We start from the raw sequence: 21651 nt of genomic DNA, 5'->3' as shown, positions 1-21651 counted from the left end.
GTTAGCTGGAGATAGGCACCAGCACCCCTCCCGACCCCACTGAGGGACAAGGGTGTTCAGAAAATGGATGGATGACCTCCATCCATCTTCCAATAAACTTGGTCCAGCTGCCAATGAAAGGCATCACCAAAGCATCACTGTTTAACCTCTAAGATGGAGTGTTATTTTCCACCTGCTTGATATGTTTGTTGGTTTTCCCAATTCACTTTACTACTCTAGGCCATTACAAAACTACTGGATTTATACAAACATACATATACTAGTAACTGTAAAAAAGAGGTATCAATGCTTTTTATTATCTAACTTTATTAGATGAGAATTTCTCCTAGAGTTCAAGATTACTGCAAACTAAACGTCTACTGCAAGTAAAATATTGATTGATATTGATGATTCTCTCAATACTTAATCAAATGTATTATTTCTTAATTAAGACGACGTATCACCACAGTGAAAAATGAGAAAAAGAATATTACAGGAATAAAGTCGTACGAGATTAGTCATAAGATGATGAGAATAAAGTCATAATGTTATGACTTTATTTTTGCATGACCTTTTTTTTCTTTCTTTGGCCTTAATCCTGTGTTGTACTTAATGCTCATATTTTCTGTAGGATTTAATAACCAGCTCGAACGTTTTCATAAACGGTGAAGGTTTTTCTGCTTGGCTTGGAAACGGCTCGGTCCAATAGAGTCACGTAACAGAAACTCTGCCTTCCTAACATTATTATTCCAGATAGTGGGGGAAAAAAATGTCATTTTTTCATTGGCCATTTATCTCATCAATACATACAATGGTCCAGACTCCGACTTACTGGTGGCACCACCAGCAGTCAGAAGCAACAAACCAAACGGTCATTTTTTTACAAATTTAAAGTGTGAGTCTTCGTTTGATCCGTAAAGCTCAGCACCCAATGAGAAGTCACCCGGCTGTGTCAGGAACAACAGACCTGTAGTTTGTGGTTACATGATTGATCTCGCTGCATCACGTAATGTCGCCCATGATTCCACGCTATTATCACTGGCCTCGCTCTCCTTTGCGGGTCACTTAGTTTTACAGTCGCACTGATCCGAAGGCAGTCGTGAATNAATGTTAGCAACTGGTCTAAAACCAGGAAGGAATTGTTTCTCAATAGTTGAGAGTCAAGATGCGCCGCACGAAGCAAAGCGTAGGCTGGTTTCTTTACCAGGCTAGATTTGTGCTAAAACAGCTTAAAAAGTGAGCGTAATGAAAAACTTGAAATGTTATACCTCCAATTTGATAGTGGACAGAAGCAGGAGGCATTTTGTTGTAATCAGCCTTTGACCTTTTCAGGACTAATGAAATGTAATGTAAAGTCTCTTTACCTTTAAATTATGTGCTCTAAGGACAAACTTTTAGCTTCCCAAAAATATAAAAGATAAAGTTACGTTTTTTTTATAACCTTAAATAATTGAAAGTCCTTCAACCTAAAACATCCATCCACTGTCTATGCCTGTTCATTGTTGTCGGGTTGGGAGTTTGGATGATTGATGACATGATGGATGGACGATTGCTAAATAAGGAAAAAAGTGCCATCTTGAGGACAGACATGAATAAAATTTGATATGAATGTGGGATTAGGAATTGTACCTTCAATGGTTTTTAGTAATAGTTTTCATGTGTAGCCATCCCTTCATGAGTCGAAAGAAGATCTGAGAACTTCTCTCTGTTTTCCCTCATGTCTGCTGGGATATTTCCAGTCCCCTTTCCACTAGTTATAGCTAATTGACAGCGTTACTCAGAAATAGTCTCTGTGTTCTTTTTGGAAGAATGTTTAAGTCCATATGTTACCGTTGGAGACTAAATTGTTTGTCTTTTGAGAACACTTGGCTGTATTTCCATATTGTCATCTATAACAGATAAAAGCATTGCTGTCTTTTCAGAACTTTGTCAGAACACGGCGAGCTAGAAAAGGAAAGATATGATGACTTATGCCTGCAACTTCAAACACAGCTAACAAACAATGACTGTGAAGTCATCTGATTGGGTAAATATGATGGACTGCAAAGATTAAAAGGTTCTAAGCCCTTCCAAGCTGCTTTAGGGACAACTGTCATGTAATATTTATAATTCTGTGTGTGGTTGACCCACAATGCACCAGTTAGTCTGCAGGACAAATGATAATGAAAAGAAGCAACAAATCTCAACCAGCTGATCATTTTGCCTCTCCACAGATGCTGTGGACATGAATCATCCCTCGCCTGGAATGTTATGACTGCAGTACCATTCATATTCATTGTCAAAGTTTATTTGATTTATTTCAAGCTCTTTTAGTCCGCTGTTTCAGAAAGATGCAATTACAGCTTAACAGATGTTTTTGCAGTAAATATCTCTTTCCAGAAACTTTACTTTTCGTTCTTTTTGTCCGTTATTTGTATTAATTATTATTATTATTATTATCATCATCTTCCCAAAAAGTAATAATATTTAGTATTCAACTGTGAGTGAATGCAATACAGTGACTCGAGAGCATTATTTTTTTTTTTACAAATTTAAAGTGCGAGTCTTCGTTTGATCCGTAAAGCTCAGCACCCAATGAGAAGTCACCCGGCAGTGTGAGGAACAACAGGCCTGTAGTTTGTGGTTACATGATTGATCTCACTGCATCACGAAGTGTCGCCCATGATTCCACGCTATTATCACTGGCCTCGCTCTCCTTTGCGGGTCACTTAGTTTTACAGTCGCACTGATCCGAAGGCAGTCGTGAATCAGTGTGACTTCATGTTCAGGAACTTTCACCCATGTTTCCCACTAACCTGAGAGAGGTCACTCTCAGGGTAACGCTGTATCTGTGCAACGAGAGCCCAAGGGCACCAACGTAGTCTATAAACAGAAGGTAGTTTCAGATTAAAGTCTCCAACAGCAGCATATATGTTGTCTTTTTTAATGTTGCTGGTTCTATGTGCTCCCAAAGGAAAAAGCTCACGTGGGTACAAGTCATGTTTCACTGTGGATAATGATAATGATACCGTCTTAAGCCTTTTTCACATGGCAAAATATTAAAACCGTCAATCGATTTTCCAAATCTGAGACCAAACACAATTAAACAATTAAAAAAATCTTAGATGTAACAAGTTTGGCCATACAGTGTTTGTTGTCCAGTCACACAGCAGGAGCAACTCACCTCACACTAACCAGTTTCACTCACCAACATTCAGATGCCAGACAGGAAGTCCCGTAAAACCTTGTGAGACTAAACGCGAGTTCAGAGTAAAACATGGCCAACAATTTAAAACCAATGCCGATACTTTGTGGAGTATTTCAAGCAATAAAAACCATAAGAAAGGATAAAGGAGTGGATAAAGTGCAAACTGGAGCTCTACTTGCTACACTAAGATGTTTTTTTTTTCTTTTTTTTTCTTGGTAGCGCCAAAAACTGCAACTCCATATTATGGCTATGCTAAGGCAAAATACAAACAAAATAAAATAAAATTAGGAGAATAAAGTCATTATGAGATTACAGACGCAGACATTTGTTGATATTAGTGAATAAGAATTTGGAAGGACGTCTTAAGGGTTTAAAATATAGAATTAAAGAGGAATTTTCTACAACCTTTCACATTGTCTTTGTTTAAGTCACAAAACTGAGAGGATATCACAGGAATACATAAGAACGCCAACTATCTGCTACTTTAAAATGTTCACAATGGCCATTTCCCAACAGTTACACAACAGTCAGAAACAGTCAGGAGTCTTGTTTTTAGGTTTCCCCCTTTTGGCCCGATAACAGATGTGATCTGTTGACACCGACTTACAGAGGTAAACAAGCGTTTCCCGTCGATGTCCTTTAATGGTTTGTCAATTCATTTGTTTTCCTGTTGCATGACTAATTTGCAGCCCTCCTAACCGGTAGACAGAGATTGATGCTTAGAGGCCAACCTCCATTACAGCTTAGATAGGCGAGGCTGGCGGAGTGTTATTCTGCCTGTTCCCAGGGTGTCGAGAGGCGCTTGAATAACTGCAGAATAAATGAAAGCGAGACATCCGATACGACAGAGGAAAACTCCAATCATACAGACCTACAGCGTTGGAAAACAGAACCTGAGTATTCTTGTCCTGCAATCAGCCGTGAATAATGCTGGAAATGAAAATATAGAAGGAAGGAGACAGGTGAGAGTGAGCACAGTTGGAGATACAATACGAGACGCAGAGAAGTGGAAAGTCAAAGCATCCTTGAGTACTTGTTGAAAAGCTGGGTCCATTAACAGAAAGTGTGAGCTGGACTGAAACACATTCCCTGACTTTAGCAGCTGTGGTTGTTAGTTCTTACAGTGCCAGACAAAAAAGTGTATTGCCCTTCTCAAAGTTCTTACTTTTTTACATTATAAACACAAACTTTAAGGTATTTTATTGGGTGAGATTTTATGGAAAGTAATACATCAATACAATTTAGTGCAAATGATTTTGAAAGATCTTTACAATTAAATAAATAAAATATTGAAATCGCTTCAAAAACATTTTCAAGTTTGCGTAGATCACAGAGGTAACTGAATCAACCAATAAAGAAAATTCCCCTCTGAGAATCATCTCTGACCTGGACAAAACACAAAATGCATCTCGCAATCCAAGATTGCAGGCAGAACTTGGATCTGCCTGCTGGCTGATCGTCTATCTGCGGATCGTTCTGCCGTCTGGTAAGCAGCCGACACAGCTGGCCTTATGATGTAGAAGAAAAACAAGACTCACCAGACAAAGCCTCGTCGCTCTGTGGTTGGGATTTGACACACAAGACCTTTGTTAGTGGCATAAATAATGGAAAAGAGTCAGCGTAGGTGCTTTGAGTCATCACCAGCTCTGATGTTCAGCATCTTATTCAGACATCATTCACAACGCAAAGACGCAGAAACGAATAGATCGTGTTGTTGGGCTGACAGCCTCCACAGGTTTAGTTCCAATAGGTCTTGATGATTCCAATTTTTTTCTGAAATCTTCCTTTTTTTTGTGAGTTCGTTCATACTGTTGAACATTGCGAGTGCAATCAGACTTCTGTGTGAACGATTTACCATCCGCATGTGCAGAAGAAGAACTTTAATGTCACACATGAGCCCACCATTTACAGAACTAATAGTGGATGGAGCCACCTACAGATTGATTTTAGCTAATATAATCAGCCATGGGAGTCGACAGTATTGTCACAACACCATAACATCGAGTCGGGCTGCTCAGACTGCTGTGAAAAAAAAGTAGCTTTTTTTCTATATGGCCATAAAAATGGATTTGGGTCACATGCCTGCTATGTGAACATAGTCTTAGAAGCAGGATTCCTTGGACACTCAGGGTGTTTTGATACCTGATCGTCCGGTAGACTGTTCGACTGGAGACCAAAACCGGAACATTTATTACATTTCAGCTGGTTCGGTTTGCTTTCACGCTTAACTGTGTCAAACAAACCAATCCCTTTGAAATCCAGTGGTGGCGGCGCAGCAAGAACTACTGAAGGAAACGACACAAAAACCTCTGAGGAAGACATGAACGCAACTTCCTTCTTCATAAAATGTAAACAAAAACTGAGTGGCATCAGATTTTGACGGTTGTAGGATTTCTCTTTTGACTGTTAAAAGACCACAAGACATTTCTCCATCAAGCACTAGACACACTTTTGTTCAGGTTGTATTTACCCAGAACTCCCTGTGTTATAGTCCACTTCCTGCTTTTGGAGTGGTCCCCGGTCCAGTTGGCGTTCACACATACAATCAAACAGTGACAAAGATCACTTCAACCGAAACGAGACAGAGGTGTGTAGGTGGACCAGTTTGTTTTTTTGGTCCACATCAGTTTGTTTACACACTTGCAACTCCGCAAACGAATCAGAATTTCATTCGATTTAAGCGAACTAAAGAGGGCCGGAGGGAACGCACCCTCAAAGAGACACATGCGCTTCCTGCTGTCAGTGCTCACACTTTTTATCTGGAAACAGATGTTAAACACAGCTGCACACAGAAGACCAAATGACAGAAAAATAACATTTTTATCTCTTTTTTCTTTCTGTAATGAACAAACATTTTATCTTTCCTCAATTTTCACTAAAATCTGACATTTAAACGATTTGTAGATCACCGCCTTTTGTCCCGCTGCTCGAATGCAGCATCCCCATTTCCATTTTGGAAGGGATGACAAAATCAATTGCAACTAAATGAGTTTAATACAAGTGATTATCTGGCTTTGAAAAGGCACGCTGCTGGGAGAGACAAACAGGATGGATCTGGGCATTAAGCCTAGAGGCAAACAACCAACTGTGGGCTCAATCAGACTCGACTGTTCGGACTTGACGACAAACAGCTGCCAGAATTTGGTGAATGTTTTTTTTTATTATGCAACCTAATGTGAGCACAGATGTTTGTAATGGTACAATGGTGGCATTTCAGAAAAAAAGCTTATGTAAATTTCTCTAGGTTAATCTTTTTATTTTATTACCTGTGACGTTGTCAATACGCTGGAGTTCTGTTGAATTAGTAACCATAATAAGCGTCAACATTTATGCAGCCGTTTGTTACTTTTTACCTTTTAGAATTATTTGACATTACCTGGTAAAATATGGTTTGTGTTGCGTTGACATTTCAGAGCATCATTTTAATACTTGTCAGAAAGTGCTACATCATCTCACAAAAGCACACAGTCAAAAAGATCTGCAGGGATGGATACTTTTTATAGGTACTGTGAATCAGTGGCGCTCAGCTGCGTTTCCATTGACCAAATAAATGCTCAATTTGACATTTTAAAAATAAATCTGCTTAATGAAAGCATGCCAGTTTAGAAAAAAAAACTTGAAGATTTTGGCGTCAGGATGAGGTGTAACTGTAAAGGAGACGGAGGCCAATTTCAAAGTGTCAAACTGCAAACGCAAGTTTCTTTTAAGTTACATTTTTCTAACAACTCAAGGTAACAGCTGCTTGATTGTGATATAAAATGCTTGTAACACACAAATACTCCTCTCTCCCACCTAAAGAGCTACATCAATTATAGTAATTCAACATTTTCTAAAAGCTATTTATTAAAAGAGTCAGCTGTGACTTTTTTTTTGGTCAACTGAAGTGGTTTCATTATCGAGTCAGACAGAATCCTTGCTGGGTTTTCACCCACTGACTTTACTAGTTGTAAAGTCAGTGGGTGAACTGTACCCAGCTACAGTTGAACAGAAATGCATTTATCAAATTTCCAAAGCACTTTTACATATTCAATTTGTATCCTAGTCGTATACACTCATAGCATGTCATAAATTATGTGTAATAGGTTGAACGTCAGGAGCTTCTTTTGTGGGGAATGGACAGATTTAAACTGATAACTTTGGCGTTTTGAAAGCTCTGTTGTCTCTCTTCAGGATGTAAGATCTAAAACGTAAAAGAGACTCCAGCCACGTCCAGCAGGACGTCTGCTGCTGACAGAACTATTACCGTCGTATTCTCCAACTTAAATAGGGAGTGAAAAAAAAAAGTGTCTCCGTTCCTTTGATGTCGGTTTCCCCCGTCCTCACAACCAGAAGGAACCTGCTGGAGAAAAACACAAACAGCCTAAAGGTGAACTGGAAGCTTTGAAGAGGTGCATGCTGGCTCCAGTGAAGCTTCCGGTCCTAAAACAAAAACAACATAAACTTTCAACGCGGCTCTACAGTGTCTCATTAATACAGAAATTAAACAAAGACAGCTTTGATCTTTCTCAGCCGGTTTGGATAACGTGGTATTTTAACTTACCGAAGACGTCAATGATCTCCTCGGCAGGAGACATCAAATATTTGTGCTTGTGTGACATTGACGTCGTCTGTACAATGCTGTGAAAATAAGTTACTCCTCCCATACAAAGTTAATCTGTTTTAGCTTTTTGTTCCACATCAAAGTCATTTTAAAATTATTATTCTGCCAGAGGTATGAATAATTTTGACCTTAACCTGTAGTAAACATTGTGCCTATATGAATGCTGTGTCTGTGTATAAGTGCAGTAAAATTTAAATTTGGATGATTTCCACGGCTAGTTTCTGGTTCCATTTGAGTTGAAAGTGGTTCAATTTAAAAGTCAAGAAAAAGAAAAAAAACAACAACCATGAGATCAATTTGAAATAGCTGCACTTTTTAAATTGCTCTCCATTCAGCGTTCACGTCCTGTAAAGGAGGGTCTGGGCTCTGTGAAACATAAAAGAGAGCAAAGAAATCAATATAAACCCCTTCAAGCGTACCGACCTTCTTCCTCCAAACAATCAAAAACCACCAAGGTCTGATGTGTGTGCTTAAAAATCCAAGCTCAGTTTAATGATTTCTTTTTATATATATATTTATATATTATTCCTACAAATACATGGTTTTCAGCACTTTGAAAAACGCTCACTTTCCTCGGTAAGCCAAGGAGGCTAGAAATATCCTACAGTGAAAAAGAAAGACAAAACATAATTGACAAAAAAAAACAACAAAGATGTGAAAACATAAAAAAACAAAAAACAAAACAACATCCTGTACAAACACGATGGCCCAATAATTTAAGAAAATAGTGTCTCTAAAACGTTCATATTGCTTTGTATCTCCACCGACCAGATCCACCCTGTGCAACACCAGGCCGTTCTGACAGCGGCCACAAGGGGTGGGAGGTTGCCAAATCCCAGATGCTGATGTTGCTCCAGAGGTTCAGGGGTCAAGCTGAAAGGTGTCGCAGAAGAGAAACAGTCTCGTTTTGTCGTCTCAGGTGGTCACTCGTTCTCTGGCTGTTTTGGCAGTAACAATACAAAGACGAGGGATGGTCACACTACCACAGTACTGCACTCCTCATGAAGGATGGTTTCACTGTTTGTTGTAGTTTTACCATTATTACTTTCTACAGCATTATTACTAGAGCTATCACCATCACAGATACACAGAGTGCATCATGTGTTTGTGTGTATGTATGTGTGTATGCAGAGGGTTCATCTCTGTGTGTGTGTGTGTGCATGTTTATATGCTCTTGTGTATGATGGGAGAGTTGATGTTCAGTGCTCGGAGCTTGTCTTCTCGAAGGAGAAGCTGGGAAGAGTCAATAGCTTGGAGCTGGGATTGGGATTCGGCGAGCCTCCGTCTTGCCCCGAACCCTCTCCGACTCCCAGGTCGAATGAGTCCTTGGAGTCGCTAGAGGGGGCTCTCCTCCTCAGACATGTGTCCCTGCTGGGCAGAGGAGGGGGCAATCCTAATCCTGCCAACCCCATGCCACTGAGGCTGGGGTAGAGGCCAGACTGGGGTTCGAGTTCATCGGGTGGGTCGACGGATATACAGGGTGGGCTCATCTTCTTCTTGCGCCGGGGGGACGGCAGTGGGGCCTGGGTGGGAATCTGCAGGCTGTCGGACCGGGACACAAACCCCGAAGACGTGGAGGCGGCGCTGTGCTGTGGGCAAGGGTCCTCCGCAGGGTACACTTCTACGGAGTGGCGCCGCGGGTCGTCCAGCCAGGAGTAAGGGCGCGGGCGGGGCAGGAGGGTGCTACGCCCCTGCGTGTCGACGCTGTGGAACCTCTTGAGCTGCCTCGTGCAGGGACTCCGACTCTCCTGGCACACCGTGTCCTCCACAGCGACGCTGCTGCTTCCCACCAGCCCTCCACAGGTGATTAGAGAAACTTCACGATCCTCCGATGCCGCCTCCACCTCCTCTTGTTGCTGCTGTTGGGGCCTGGCAGGTAAGGGAGGAGGAACCGGGTGGGAGGACGGTAACGCAGATGAAGAGTAGGAGGCAAGGCAGTGCTGGTCATGTTGCTGGGTGTGCACGCTGCTGGGTTTAGGGGAGGCACCCGGTGTGGCAGGCACCAGGCAGAGAGCTGGGTGTAGATGGGGATGATGATGCTGATGGGAGGGAGAGGCGGATGGAGGTAGCCCCAAAGCTGCCACGTTCAGAAGTCCTTCACTGCTCTCCTGTTCATCTGAACAGAGGGCCTCCTGAGAATCAGTGGACACTGCGACCTGGAAAACGGGGCACGGAAGGGAGGGGGAGTGGAGTATTCAAGAAAAAAATGGGGGTAAATGTCCAATGGAGGGGTTGGGGAGAGGTGGGGAAGGAGGAGATCAAGGGTGAGAGGGAGGGGGGAGGAGAGCAGTTAGTGTGAGGTGATGAGGATGAGAAGCAGCAGTCTGGGTCAAAGTTCACCGTCTGGCCAGCGTGTTCTCACACAACTCCCTATGCAATTCATTTGCAACATCCTGCCGTGAATCATAACCCGAAAGCCCAGAGGCTCTGCTCTGTGTTGCTCTGTTTCATTAGTCCAGATTGTCAGAAGTGCACTGGGTAAACAACGCCTGACAGAAGTGGATGCCTTCGGCGAGCTCGGTCTGTTGAGTCTGTGTAAGATGTTTGAGCTCGACCTGGTCAGATTCTGACGTGTTTACATTGCAGAGAGTTCCCCAGAGGTCTCCTGAGATACTAGGCAGAGATGTCTGTCTTACCAGCCAAACTCTGCTGATTGTTAGGGGCCAAACATGGAGCTAAAACTTTATTTTTGTGGATGTCAAATGAAACTTCAGACTACTGTGAAATCTTTCTCAGCCTCTGCTCATTTGCAGCAGATAGGGTTAATAAGGACTCTGCATCGTTGAACCAAACTGTTGAAATTGGTTCTTATTGTTGCAGTTGTGTGATGAAAATCATTTTGTTCTCAGCCCCTTTTCATCACAACATGCTTGGCGAACTTTTCGCTGCCCTCTCAATGCGAAACTATTGTGTAACTGATCAGAATTTTATTGCCAAATTTGTTTATGCGGAAAACGTCCCCAATTACTTAACCTCAAGAAGCTTGTTTTTCAGCCACAGAGTAGAAAGTATAGCTTTGAGGGATAATTGTCCAAAGGTGTGAGGAAGTACGTACTGTTGGACTAACATTAAACTCTCCCTGCTCAGTTCTGGTCTGATGGAGCGACGGAACGTCCCACCAACGCCTTCCATACTTTTTGTCTCTGATTACATTGAAAATGAAATGATTTGAGAGAGATGTTGCATCTTGTCCATCATTACTTCCTCCTCCTCCTCCGAATTTTGATCTTGTAATGGTCGATCCTCTCTGCTATGATTGCTGTGTTTACTGTATTGTTGTTAACCACAAATGTGTCAAAACACCATGATGTGTTCTGCAGTGGGAGGGGTTTCACTTTGGTGTGTTGTGGACCTTGAATGCCTCAAAAACACGTGACCACGCATTAACAGTTCAACTTTGTTCCCACCATGCTGGTTCCTTTAGATAATCTCTTCTCATATATATTCAATCTAAAGTGTAACTGGAACGTTCTCAGTAATGTGTGTGTTTCCTGCTGGCAGAGACACTGAGCACTGAGCCAGACCAAATGACCCTCCACAACCTTTGCCCATCGACACAAAACCCTGTAAACTGTGAGTTGTTGGAGTCAATAAAGTGGGATCTGTTTTTCCCCCACTGTCACCTCTGTATAGAGCCACACACACACAGGGTCTGAGGCCAATAGACAGAGGGTAAACATGACATGTAAACCTCTGCAGTGACAGCTCCTGAACCCCGACAGATCTCAGGTCAGCGATGAGTCGTGTTCATCACCATGGCAATGATCAGTGAGCAGGAGGGAGGCATGCATGTCATTTCAGGGCTGAGCATTTAAAGAAGCCTTTCCCTGCATGAGCCTTGACCAGTGAGACCACAGAGACACCTAGTGGTCAGAGAATCGTGTTACAGCCACAACAATGCAACACCTAGTCACAAATTACAGAAGTGCACCGTGGGACTATGCTACCTTAATCACCCTGTAACTTGGATCTTATTTTTTTGTACTGTTAAAGCACTAATCTTGGGATTTAAAAAAAATTCTCTGGTGCTCTACTGTAATGGAGTATAAAATGGCCAAATGCATATGCACAGCTCTTGCTGTTTTAGTAGAATCCCCTGAGTTGTATTATCTAAAATATAAAAAGTGCACTGCATTATGGGTGAATTTCCCTTGTAGCCACATTACACCTGTGCCTTAATACATTCAATCACTTCACTTGATATCCAGTAAATAAATGTGACTTTGCTCCAGTCATTCATTTCCAACAGGTGTTTGCTTAGAGTTATAGATGCTCTGTGGTTTGATGACAAGTTAAAAAACAATATCTGGGTGAATGAAAGATGAGGAGAGGGTAAAAAAACAAACAAAATGGGGGTGAGTCTACACGTGTGCGTCCGTAACGTCCCGTGTTTCTGAAAAGGCCTCGAGGGGAAACGATGTCGGCTCGTCTGTCGCCTTTTCAGAAACAGGAGTATCTGTGTTTGAGCAGTAGCTCAGGGTCGGGCGGTTTGTGGGCCCAGCTGAGCTGAGATCAAAAGTGAACAGATACAATCGATGGGGGAGAGCGGGTCGGTTTTAAAATAACAGGAAAATCATGAGGAGCGGCAAAGAAAAGAAAGAGGGAAGACAGTGGAATAGTTCAGAATGTGCAAGAAGAGAGTTAAATTCTATGGTGGATATTTAGTGCCACTTTAAGGGAAGGAATTGTGAGAAGAATAAAGTTTCAAACGTGAACATGAAGGTAAGATTTGTAAACGTAACCTGTTATTTAAGGCCTCGTCAGGATGTGGAACTCAGAAACTCACATAGATGTTTTATTACTTTAGAGAGAAAGTGAGAAACCGCAGCACTGTGCAATGAGTCAGAGCAGTAAATACGTCCTTTACATCCTTTGTGATAAAACAACCTACAACTGGCACATCTTGAAGTAAAGCCAGAGAGTACAAGTGTTGGAATCAGGATTCAACTACTGATGATCATTGGTCACCAAGAGGAGAGGATATCTGCATTTACTGTACTAGAAATGTTTTAAAAGAGTTTTTAGTTTGGGTTTGAATGACTTAATGTATTTATATTGTGTCTAGATATGTCCCAATGTTCAGATATGTCAACCATTTTAGCCTAAAACTGTACGGGGTCTTAGTGGCTTTGCTCTACCTTTTGCTCTGATGAGCCAACATTAAATACATGAAGCGTCCAGGACTTCCTTGGATTTGTCCCTAAATTCAATAATTCAGCTCACATACGTCATATTTTAAGCTAGCATGGACTCCATCGTCGTTACCCACTTCAGAAGTGAAACTGTTTAAAACTTGCCATCATTTGCTGTCTCATTAATTTGGCTATTAATTATTTAACCTCTTGGACCAAGATTGATTTTGTAATATAGGTCTCAAAAGGAGTCTGACATAAAATAGTAATTTAGCACCACCAAGGGCTTTTACCTGTAAACGTGCCACAGAAAAATGTAGAAAAGACCTCCAGAAAGCCTGAAGAATACTTCAAAATGGTTCAAGTTACAAAGTTAAAACATTTTTGGCATGGTTTGGAACAATTGCACAGTGCTGCAGGTCTTCAGGCATTGCCGTTTTTTTTTTTTTTTTTTTAAATAGATTCCCAAGTGGGAAGCAATAGGTTCACTCAAAAAGAATGATCAGAAGAAAACATTTGTAAAGCCTAATGACTTTACGCTAACAGTTTGTTTCTCAATAAATAACTATACTTGTTGAGGTATAAATATAATTTATTTATTTATACAACTATATTTATAAATATAGTTATATAAATAACTATATTTATTGAGAAAACTGGAGATACAGCAGTCAGGAAGGTTTTAAAAAGTTCCATCCTACTGATCTTGATTTTAGCCAATACATAAAACAATTTTCTCAAAAGCAGCCCAAAGTTGTAACTTTGCTGCTGATGATCAACAATAAGGTCCAGTAAAGAGTAAAATGGGCTAACACCATTTCTAGTAAAAACAATCTCTTTATGAATTGGCTTTAGAGCGGGGTTGCATAGTCACCTGTCGGCGGAGCGTGCGGCTAAGTGCATGTGTGTGTCTTGACGGCGGTTGTCGAGGAATACTCTCGGAGTCTGAGTGGCTGTGGGGGCTGATGGGTCTGAAGAAGTCAGTGGGGACCGTCAGCTGCTGGGAGCACTCCTCTGGCTGAGAGCGCACCGAGCCTCTGGAGCCTGGACACACAGCGCCGGCAGGTAAGCAACAATCAGCAAAGTAATTACTGCACCGCAGATGCGTTTACCTCACAGGAAATGACTTGCGGCTCTCCAAGGAAACGTCAGGTTGCGTTAAGCTTAATGACAAGAAGACATTTCCCAATGAGAAGGTAACATCCTTACCTGATTGGGCCCTGTGAGTGCCCACTAGGTGCTGGGGCCCCTGTGACTGTGCTACAAGCTGCGCTGGGGACGGAGACGAGGAACCAAAGGGGCGAAGGGGGAAGAACATGTAGCTGTCGGGCAGGGAGTGAGTCCGTCCCACCGCAGGCTTTCTGACACTCAGCAGGTTGTCCTTCGGTGCCTCCAGCTGTACACACGAAGCAGAGAGTTAGGGTCCTTCTAAGCTCGACCGGGTCTACGGTTGCTCTTTCACTCGGGCATTCTCACAGATTCCTAAACACAGTTACGGTTGTTATTTCTCTAACGCGGTGTTTCTCAATCTTGGTCCTCAGGAATCACTGACCTGCTTTAGATGCGTTTCTAGTCCAGAACACCTGATTCAAATGATTGTATGACCGCCTCTGCATGTCACCAAGTGCTGCATGAGTCTGTTAATCACTCACTTATTCAAGTAAGGCCTGTGTCACCTAAAACAAGCAGGGCAGTGGTCCCCGAGGACTGGAATTGAGAAACACTGCCGTAAGATTTCGTACACAAAGAGACGGAGATCATCAGCGTACACAGAGAACACGGGAACTCCAAACACTAGAGTTGACTACTGCACGGCCACCACAGAACCCTCTCTGAATCTTTTTCTTTTTGGACAAAGACCTCGCTCATTACATCTTATATGGTCACACTGCAGAACCAGTGTGCATCCACAACAGATTTACCTGAGGCCTCCCTCCACCACACTTCACAGTAACAAGCACATGAAAGCTCAGAGTGGAGGGGGAAACTACTACGCCAGCGGACAGAGGATGGTACGAGCACAGGCGCGCGGGAGACGACGTGAAGGAGAGACGTGGACTCACATCTAAAGCACAGAGTCAAACCAAAGCTGATAGAGAGAGCAGAGATTTCAAGAGAAAGAGCAGAGGGGGGGAAAAAAGGAAAAATCTGTAAACTGGTAAGTGAGGTGGCGTACTACTCAACTGGACTGGACCGGAATAAAAACCAAAAAAAAAAAACGAACACCACGCTGGAAATGTAGAATGAGAAAGAGAAATTTGGGCAGACGGTATGTTTCACCAGGGACTTTCAAGGCTACTTGCACTCCTCTACACCACTCACTCACAACACTCTAATATTTTACTTCTTTCACCACTGCTGCTTTATTGTGATAGATTTTAATCTTGGGTTTTGGTGATTCTTGTTTACCACTGCTCTGTGGTTCAGTAATTGAACCTGCTTCCATTTTTCTATATTCTGTAAAGCCTAGCTACAGGTAGGAAGAGTAATCTGTTCCCACGGCAAACAGGGTTCACCTACTTTGGTGATACTGCACTGCAGTTAGAGATGTTGTTCAATGTCGAAGTTTTACATTTATTTTTGCAAATGATTTTACAATGAGCGTATCGAGAGGTCTCAATAGGCTTATAATACAACACAAAATAAATTTTCAAGCTAGCAAATTTATATGTATGCACCAGGAACAGATGTGACTTTGCGCCAATAATGCGGACAATAATGCTTCTGTGATGTTCACTGACAGGATCTGAAGGTGTGGTAGTGGAGATGAGTGTGTCTGTTATGGGAACCTCCTGGATTTCATCTTTGCTGGTCTTAGTTTGTAGCTGAGTCCAAAGTGGCTGAGCTGAGAGTCGGCTCAAACTCAACTTTAGATGAATTGAATGATGCTGTTAGCTCTGGTATAGACAGCTATATACACATGCCTAAGGAGGCTAGTGCCAACAAATAAGCGCTTTGTTGCTGTATACAAACTGCTGTGATGCAAAAAAAATAAAAAGTGTTCCGTTGCAGTTTTGTGAAAAACACTCAACCCAGAGCTAAAACTTTTTATTGAAAATGTGAGATTTTCCAAATCGATCATGTTTCCACTAATTCCATTTATTTTTGTAATTCCTTTTGGGCTCCACACATCTCCTGATACAGAACATATTTGTGCTACATGAGCACTTGGTTCATCAGGTCCAAATGCCATGAAAGCACATGTGCAATTTGATAACATATTTAAATCACAGCACCACCCAGTGGCCAGGCATGGCAATAACAAGTGATTCAAAGTCTTGGTGCCGTCCAAACCTAGAGCTTTTCTCCAATCAAGATCTGAGAATACCAGCAGTTTCCAATCAAAGCATAAGTCTCTTTAACTTGATAACTCTTATTTTTTTCCATTTCATTTTAAGTTTCCACTTTCATCCATACCAGTATACAGCTAAACATTAGTAATCCATCATTTGAAAGTTTTATCAAACAAGAACAAGAGACATTTCATGTCTTAAAACACTTAGTAACTAAAAAACAAGCACATTAAAATGACGATTTCCAGTTTCTATGGTTTCTAAGTGGCAGCCATGTTGGGTATCTATACAGATCTGTCATTGCCTTTGGCACTGGGAAGTAAATTTGGCAAATTAGCTATTTGGCTACAGGTGCAAAGAAGCTCTTTGGTGTAATCTAATTCCAGCAACAATTTGTTTGGGTGTGTGCAGTAGGAGTACAAGTTGCTGTGGAAGTGGCCCTGGGAAGGAGACAGTACAAGCTACTGCAGGACGGAGCACGGGGAAGAGCGATGGAAGAGGTGGAAAGAGAAGAACTGTCAGTACATTGCATTCCACAGCGCTTAGAAAGAGGGGGCTAAAATCGCCAGGGGCCGAGTCGTCGGGCAGAGCTAGGGACCAGGATTTCTCTGAGGCCAGAGACAGAGCTTCCATCTCCGCTAGAGGGATCTAGGCAGGAAGAGACAACCGCTGGTGAGCAGAGAGAACAGCGCAAACTCCCAACAACACACAGATATAGAAACACACACACATAAAACCTGGAGCTAACAGGAAAACAGACCCTTTAGAAAGCCTATCTGACTGGAAGGAGTGCAAGTCTTTATTGTGATGAGCTCTGGAAGGGGTCAGGAAGGAAAATTACATTCATTTTTGCAATATCTGACAAAGGTTTTGTGATACGTAGCAGAGGATTTTTCAAAACATCCACCAACCACAGAATCTCCACGAACTGTTTAAGATTAATATCTCAGGCTGCGTTCACACTGCAGCCCAAAGTGACCCAATTCTGATTTTTTTTTTTGCCTTAATGTGACCTGCATCTGATCTTTTCATGACAGCCTGAGCAGCACAGGTCAGAGTTCTTTCAAATGCGACCCAGGTCACTGGGATATCCGATGCGTGTCCGATCTTTTCCAATGTGACCTGAATCATAACGGTCAGGTCCTGAACGTCACCGATACTCTACAAACGTCACTGTTCCGCGTCCTGATACACGCAAGCAGGAAGAAAAACAACAACCATGGTGGACAACAATGGGGATCATGTTGTTAATGTGCTGCTCCGGTCGGACAACAACTTTAAAATCGTAAGCTAAGCTCCACCGTTCGCATCCATGTTTACTTCCCCAAACACTGAGCACTTCTTCTTTTTATGGTGGTTGGCAAAACACTGAGCACGCTCTCTATGTGTGATGTTATTGCGCCCCCTACTGCGCCTGTGTGTTACTTTCCGGTTGTTTGCTGTTCACCCTGGAGAAGTGTTAACGGCGACGGCAAAAAAATCCGATTTGACAAAAAATCAGAATTGGTACAAGCTGAGAAAAATCTACATCTACTTAAATTGTTACATATTTTCTAATTATTTGGACATTAAAGTTCCTCTGCTCAAAAGATGAATGATAGCTGGAACAACCATTACGGCAAGGAAGTACACTAACTTTTTGTTGGACTTTATTTTTTTTTATTTTTTTGGTCAATGCAGATGGACATTGTGGAGATATTGTGGGATAATTCTAAAAAAATATGTATATGTGGGACCTTGCAAAGGTAAACTCAAATCTTGCAAAACCTCTATGACACGTGTCAAACACAAGGCCCGGGGGCCAAATGCGGCCCGCCGCAGCTTTTTATGTGGCCCTTGAGATTCTAGATTTATGCATGAATAAAAACAGTTGTGTGCTTAAACATTATTTTTTAATTAAATCAAAATGGCTTTTATTTGTGACTGCCAAATTGCATTAACCAATTCTTTCAGTTTTACTACAATCGCGGAAATTCACTCAAAAGCAACAAATTGCGTACATGTTTTTGTGCGAATGCATAATTGTGAAGGTTTTCCAGAAAAATTGTCAAAAACATGTTTGAAGTGACGCCAACTCCCACCTGCAAGTGGCAGTATATTTTACTTCTACGCTTCTGCTTTACTTGATGTCAAGTTCTAGTCTGTGATCGACTATTTGCAACTAATGAAGTCACATTTACCATAATACATAAGTGCAAATATTGCAAAATTTCGTACAAATAATTTTAAATTAGCAATTTATTGCAAAAAAAATTACAAAAAAAAAATTCCTAGAGGGATTGATGAATGTGAAAAACTGTCAAATATGATTTGATTTTGAACATTCGTGATGTTGATGTGGCCCAAAATGAAAATGAGTTTGACGCTCCTGCTCTATGGGATCTTGCCAAAACAAATGTATTTTCCAAACCTTTTCCTGGTTTTTGCATAAAGATAACTCAGTATCTCAACACATTTTTTGCGTGCTCTCGCAAAACTTTTCGACAATCTCACAAAGTTGCCGGACCTTGCAGAAGTGACTGCGGATCTTGCAAAACTTTGCAAGGACTCTGAAAAGTCACTTAGGATCTTTGACAAAAATATCTCAGCTACAAAGCAAGCTCCACTTTTTTTCCTTCTTCCAAGGTCACTTGCAAAGCTCAATATAGGGTTGCAAACAAAAAGATTTTTTTTTTCTTTCTCAGCTTTTAAAATTTGCATCATCATTAGCTTGTATTCTGGAATCAACTAATGTCAAATAAGTCTAAAAAGGGGGCCAGCTGCTTTAAATTAATGCAAAATAGACAATGCCAAATGCCATACAACAGTACAATGATGTAATGTGCACATTTAAATGCAGACATACCCAAAAAAGAATGCAAAATTATTATTTTTTTTTTTTAACTCTGCAGAGGTTGGGTCGAGTCTGGAAGAGTCTGAAAACTTCCTGCTTCTGTTAAATAAGTTTTAATAAGGAAAACCAATGAAGGGACAAACAACCAGGGCCAGAAATTGAAAAACAAAACAAACAGACAAAAAATCGATTTAGATCAGGAATTTAACAGAGAAGGCCTGGGCTCTGGCATCTTGATACCAACATGAAAACCCATTTCAGAAGATGGATCTCAGCAGTGCTGACGTAACAGTCCAATTTTTGTCCTTGAATGAGAAAAAAACAAAACAAATAAAAAAAAAAAAAAATCAGGCATGCTGATGCATTATTCAGTTTCATGCTGCATATCGATTGAGCCGTTTCTCTGCAGACTTGGAAGAGTTTGCTCTGCGCTGGCCTCAGGAGCGCCTTGGGTGGAAGTTATCGCTTTGCTGTGACTGACGGGAAAAAGCAGGTCATCAGCTATAAAAAAAATAACAGAAGTGTCACAGCGACAAACACACAGAGTGACAGTGATGGTGAGCGTTGGAGACAGAGGAAGCCCTAAAACTGTTTCTGAGTCTGCCAAACCGGACTGCGAATAACAAACCTGCCGAACATAAATGAGTTTAACCAAATGAGGGAATGAGATCATAGCTGAGACGGGCGGCGGTGGGCGCCGTGGCCGGCAACGCGGTTGGTTGGGAAGAGGAAAAATATTCGATGTGGAGGAACGCCAGGACAAAAAAATGGTAATGGGTGAAAGACTGCAAGATTAACATCACACTGGATGCTTTCCTTTTCTGGAAAATGGAACTGGGTTCTACAGAGGGGAGCTACATGCACAACTACCATCCTGTAAACAGTTTGCAGAACGGACTATGTACTTAAAAACTGATATTTCTTTGAATTTTAGTCTGGATGTTGACATAAAGTCACATTCAACAAACCAGAATCAACGTCCGGATGAATCTCATTTGTCTCGTTTGGTTTACATTGTGGCCATTAATTCATATTAATGTATATTTGGAGTTTGAACTATTAAAATAGGCGGTTATAAGCTTTTTAGAGCGAATCTAAAGTAGTTGCAAATTTACGATTTTCGTGAAAACTGGGGATCCAATGTATTGTAAAAAAGTAAAAACAGACAGTGCCCACATGAGACAATCACCACCTCCTAGCATTAGCATCTCTAATATGACAAGAAACGGTAAGAAAGGGCTAAATGAAGGTTTATACTATTATATAACTAGAGAACAAAAGACTAGTTATTACATTGCTACTGAGGCAATAACAGAAGAAAAAGGTTATTGTGTAAAGTACACTGCCTCCTACTGGCGATTAGGTGGAACTCAGAAGTAACTCAATGATTCTAACAGCTACATCGACCTTTTGTCTGAACCTTTTTATGTACAGATCATTAAAAAAACAAACAAAAAAAACTACTGAGCCTTTAAGAGCAATCAGGTGGTTGTTTTCTTCATCTTTTCACTTAGAAATTTCTCCCCCCCAAAATAAACCCTCTTTCATTCCCCGTTTGCTGTGCTGCGCCCTACAAGTTGCAGCGTATCAAGAGCCAATGAATGTATGAAATGGAGGAAGCGAGCCATCAGCGGCGTTTCTGGTGGTTATTGACCTTCTTGTCGGTGCTGTGCTTGTTGGGCCTGGGGGGCAGCGCGTAGTAGTGGCAGATGGAGCCAGACAGGTTGTCCATCAAACTCAACTCTCCCTCCATTGAGCCCTGGATGACCAGGGAGATGGAGTCAAACAGAGGTCTCCGCTGCACAAACTTGGGTATCGCAGGTAGAGTAAGAGAGAGCAGAGGAAGAGAAGAAAGAAAGAAAAACGACAGGAAATGAGTGAAAGAGAAGACAGATATAAATATATGTGCATAAACACAGAAACACGACTAAATGAAGGGAGGAAATAAAAAAGACGGATCGATCAAATATACAAAAACAAAGGAATGATGTAGACAATCAAAATCACTGCTTCTAAGCTCACATGTGCTTCCCTGTAAGCCCACAAGGGGGCACTACAGCACCGTACCAGAGCTGGTCTTCCAGGGTGGGGATGGAGAGGAGACTCTGGTGTAACAACTCAGAGCAGCAGAGACAGATGGATAACATCTTAAAAGGGGAAAGATAACAATAGCAAAACCTCGATTTCCTATCCTCCAAAAAGTTCCCCCTGCTGCCTGGAAATAGCTGTTGAAGTGAACAACAAGACCCGCAGCTGAGCTTTCCCATGGCACTGTGACCTGTCTCTGACTGGCATGCTGCCTTCAGGGACCAACCATAAGACACACACACGCACGCACGCACACACACACACACGCACAAACTAGCACACACTTATTAGAAAAATGCAGTAAGTGACGAGCACAAACGATAAACCGATCTGCTATGAGTCAGAATAGGTTGTAGAATAGTTGACAAATAACCAAACTGCTTTCAGACTTAAAGAGATGCCAGTTCTTGACTTATCGTTACATGACGGCTCACCAGTTCAACCTTCAGCAGTCAGACTTGAGATTAGGGCTGAAACGATTCCTCGAATGATTCGAGTACCTCGATTACTAAAATTCCTCGAGGAAAATTTACCTGCCT

The 21651-nt window shown here is 41.7% G+C and overlaps 1 protein-coding gene and 1 long non-coding RNA gene across 14 annotated transcripts in view; one reads left to right on the top strand and one right to left on the bottom strand.

The window, feature by feature from the left end:
- Nucleotides 1-8224: 8224 nt before the first annotated feature.
- cacna1g (calcium channel, voltage-dependent, T type, alpha 1G subunit) overlaps nt 8225-21651 on the bottom strand; it is a 281896-nt gene continuing 268469 nt past the window's right edge. For 8 of the 13 annotated variants that reach the window (XM_016675902.1, XM_016675859.1, XM_016675865.1 and 5 more), the window contains 5 exons: nt 20679-20831; nt 16717-16839; nt 14108-14294; nt 13773-13942; nt 8225-9922 (listed from right to left, as the gene is read on the bottom strand). In XM_016675902.1, the coding sequence (XP_016531388.1) occupies nt 8966-9922; nt 13773-13942; nt 14108-14294; nt 16717-16839; nt 20679-20831 (1590 nt within the window). In that variant the 3' untranslated portion in view covers nt 8225-8965. The other 5 variants (XM_016675894.1, XM_016675897.1, XM_016675882.1 and 2 more) reach the window with 5 other exon arrangements.
- The window catches only part of LOC107837210 (uncharacterized), a 2638-nt gene continuing 1944 nt past the window's right edge, over nt 20958-21651 (top strand). The window contains exon 1 of the long non-coding RNA XR_001663215.1: nt 20958-21461. This is a non-coding gene — a long non-coding RNA (uncharacterized LOC107837210). The remainder of the gene's footprint in view (nt 21462-21651) is intronic.

The sequence above is a fragment of the Poecilia formosa genome, unplaced genomic scaffold (genome assembly GCF_000485575.1).
Source record: "Poecilia formosa unplaced genomic scaffold, Poecilia_formosa-5.1.2 Scaffold4, whole genome shotgun sequence".
Lineage (NCBI taxonomy): Eukaryota > Metazoa > Chordata > Actinopteri > Cyprinodontiformes > Poeciliidae > Poecilia > Poecilia formosa.
This window is presented reverse-complemented; position numbering and strand designations above follow the sequence as displayed.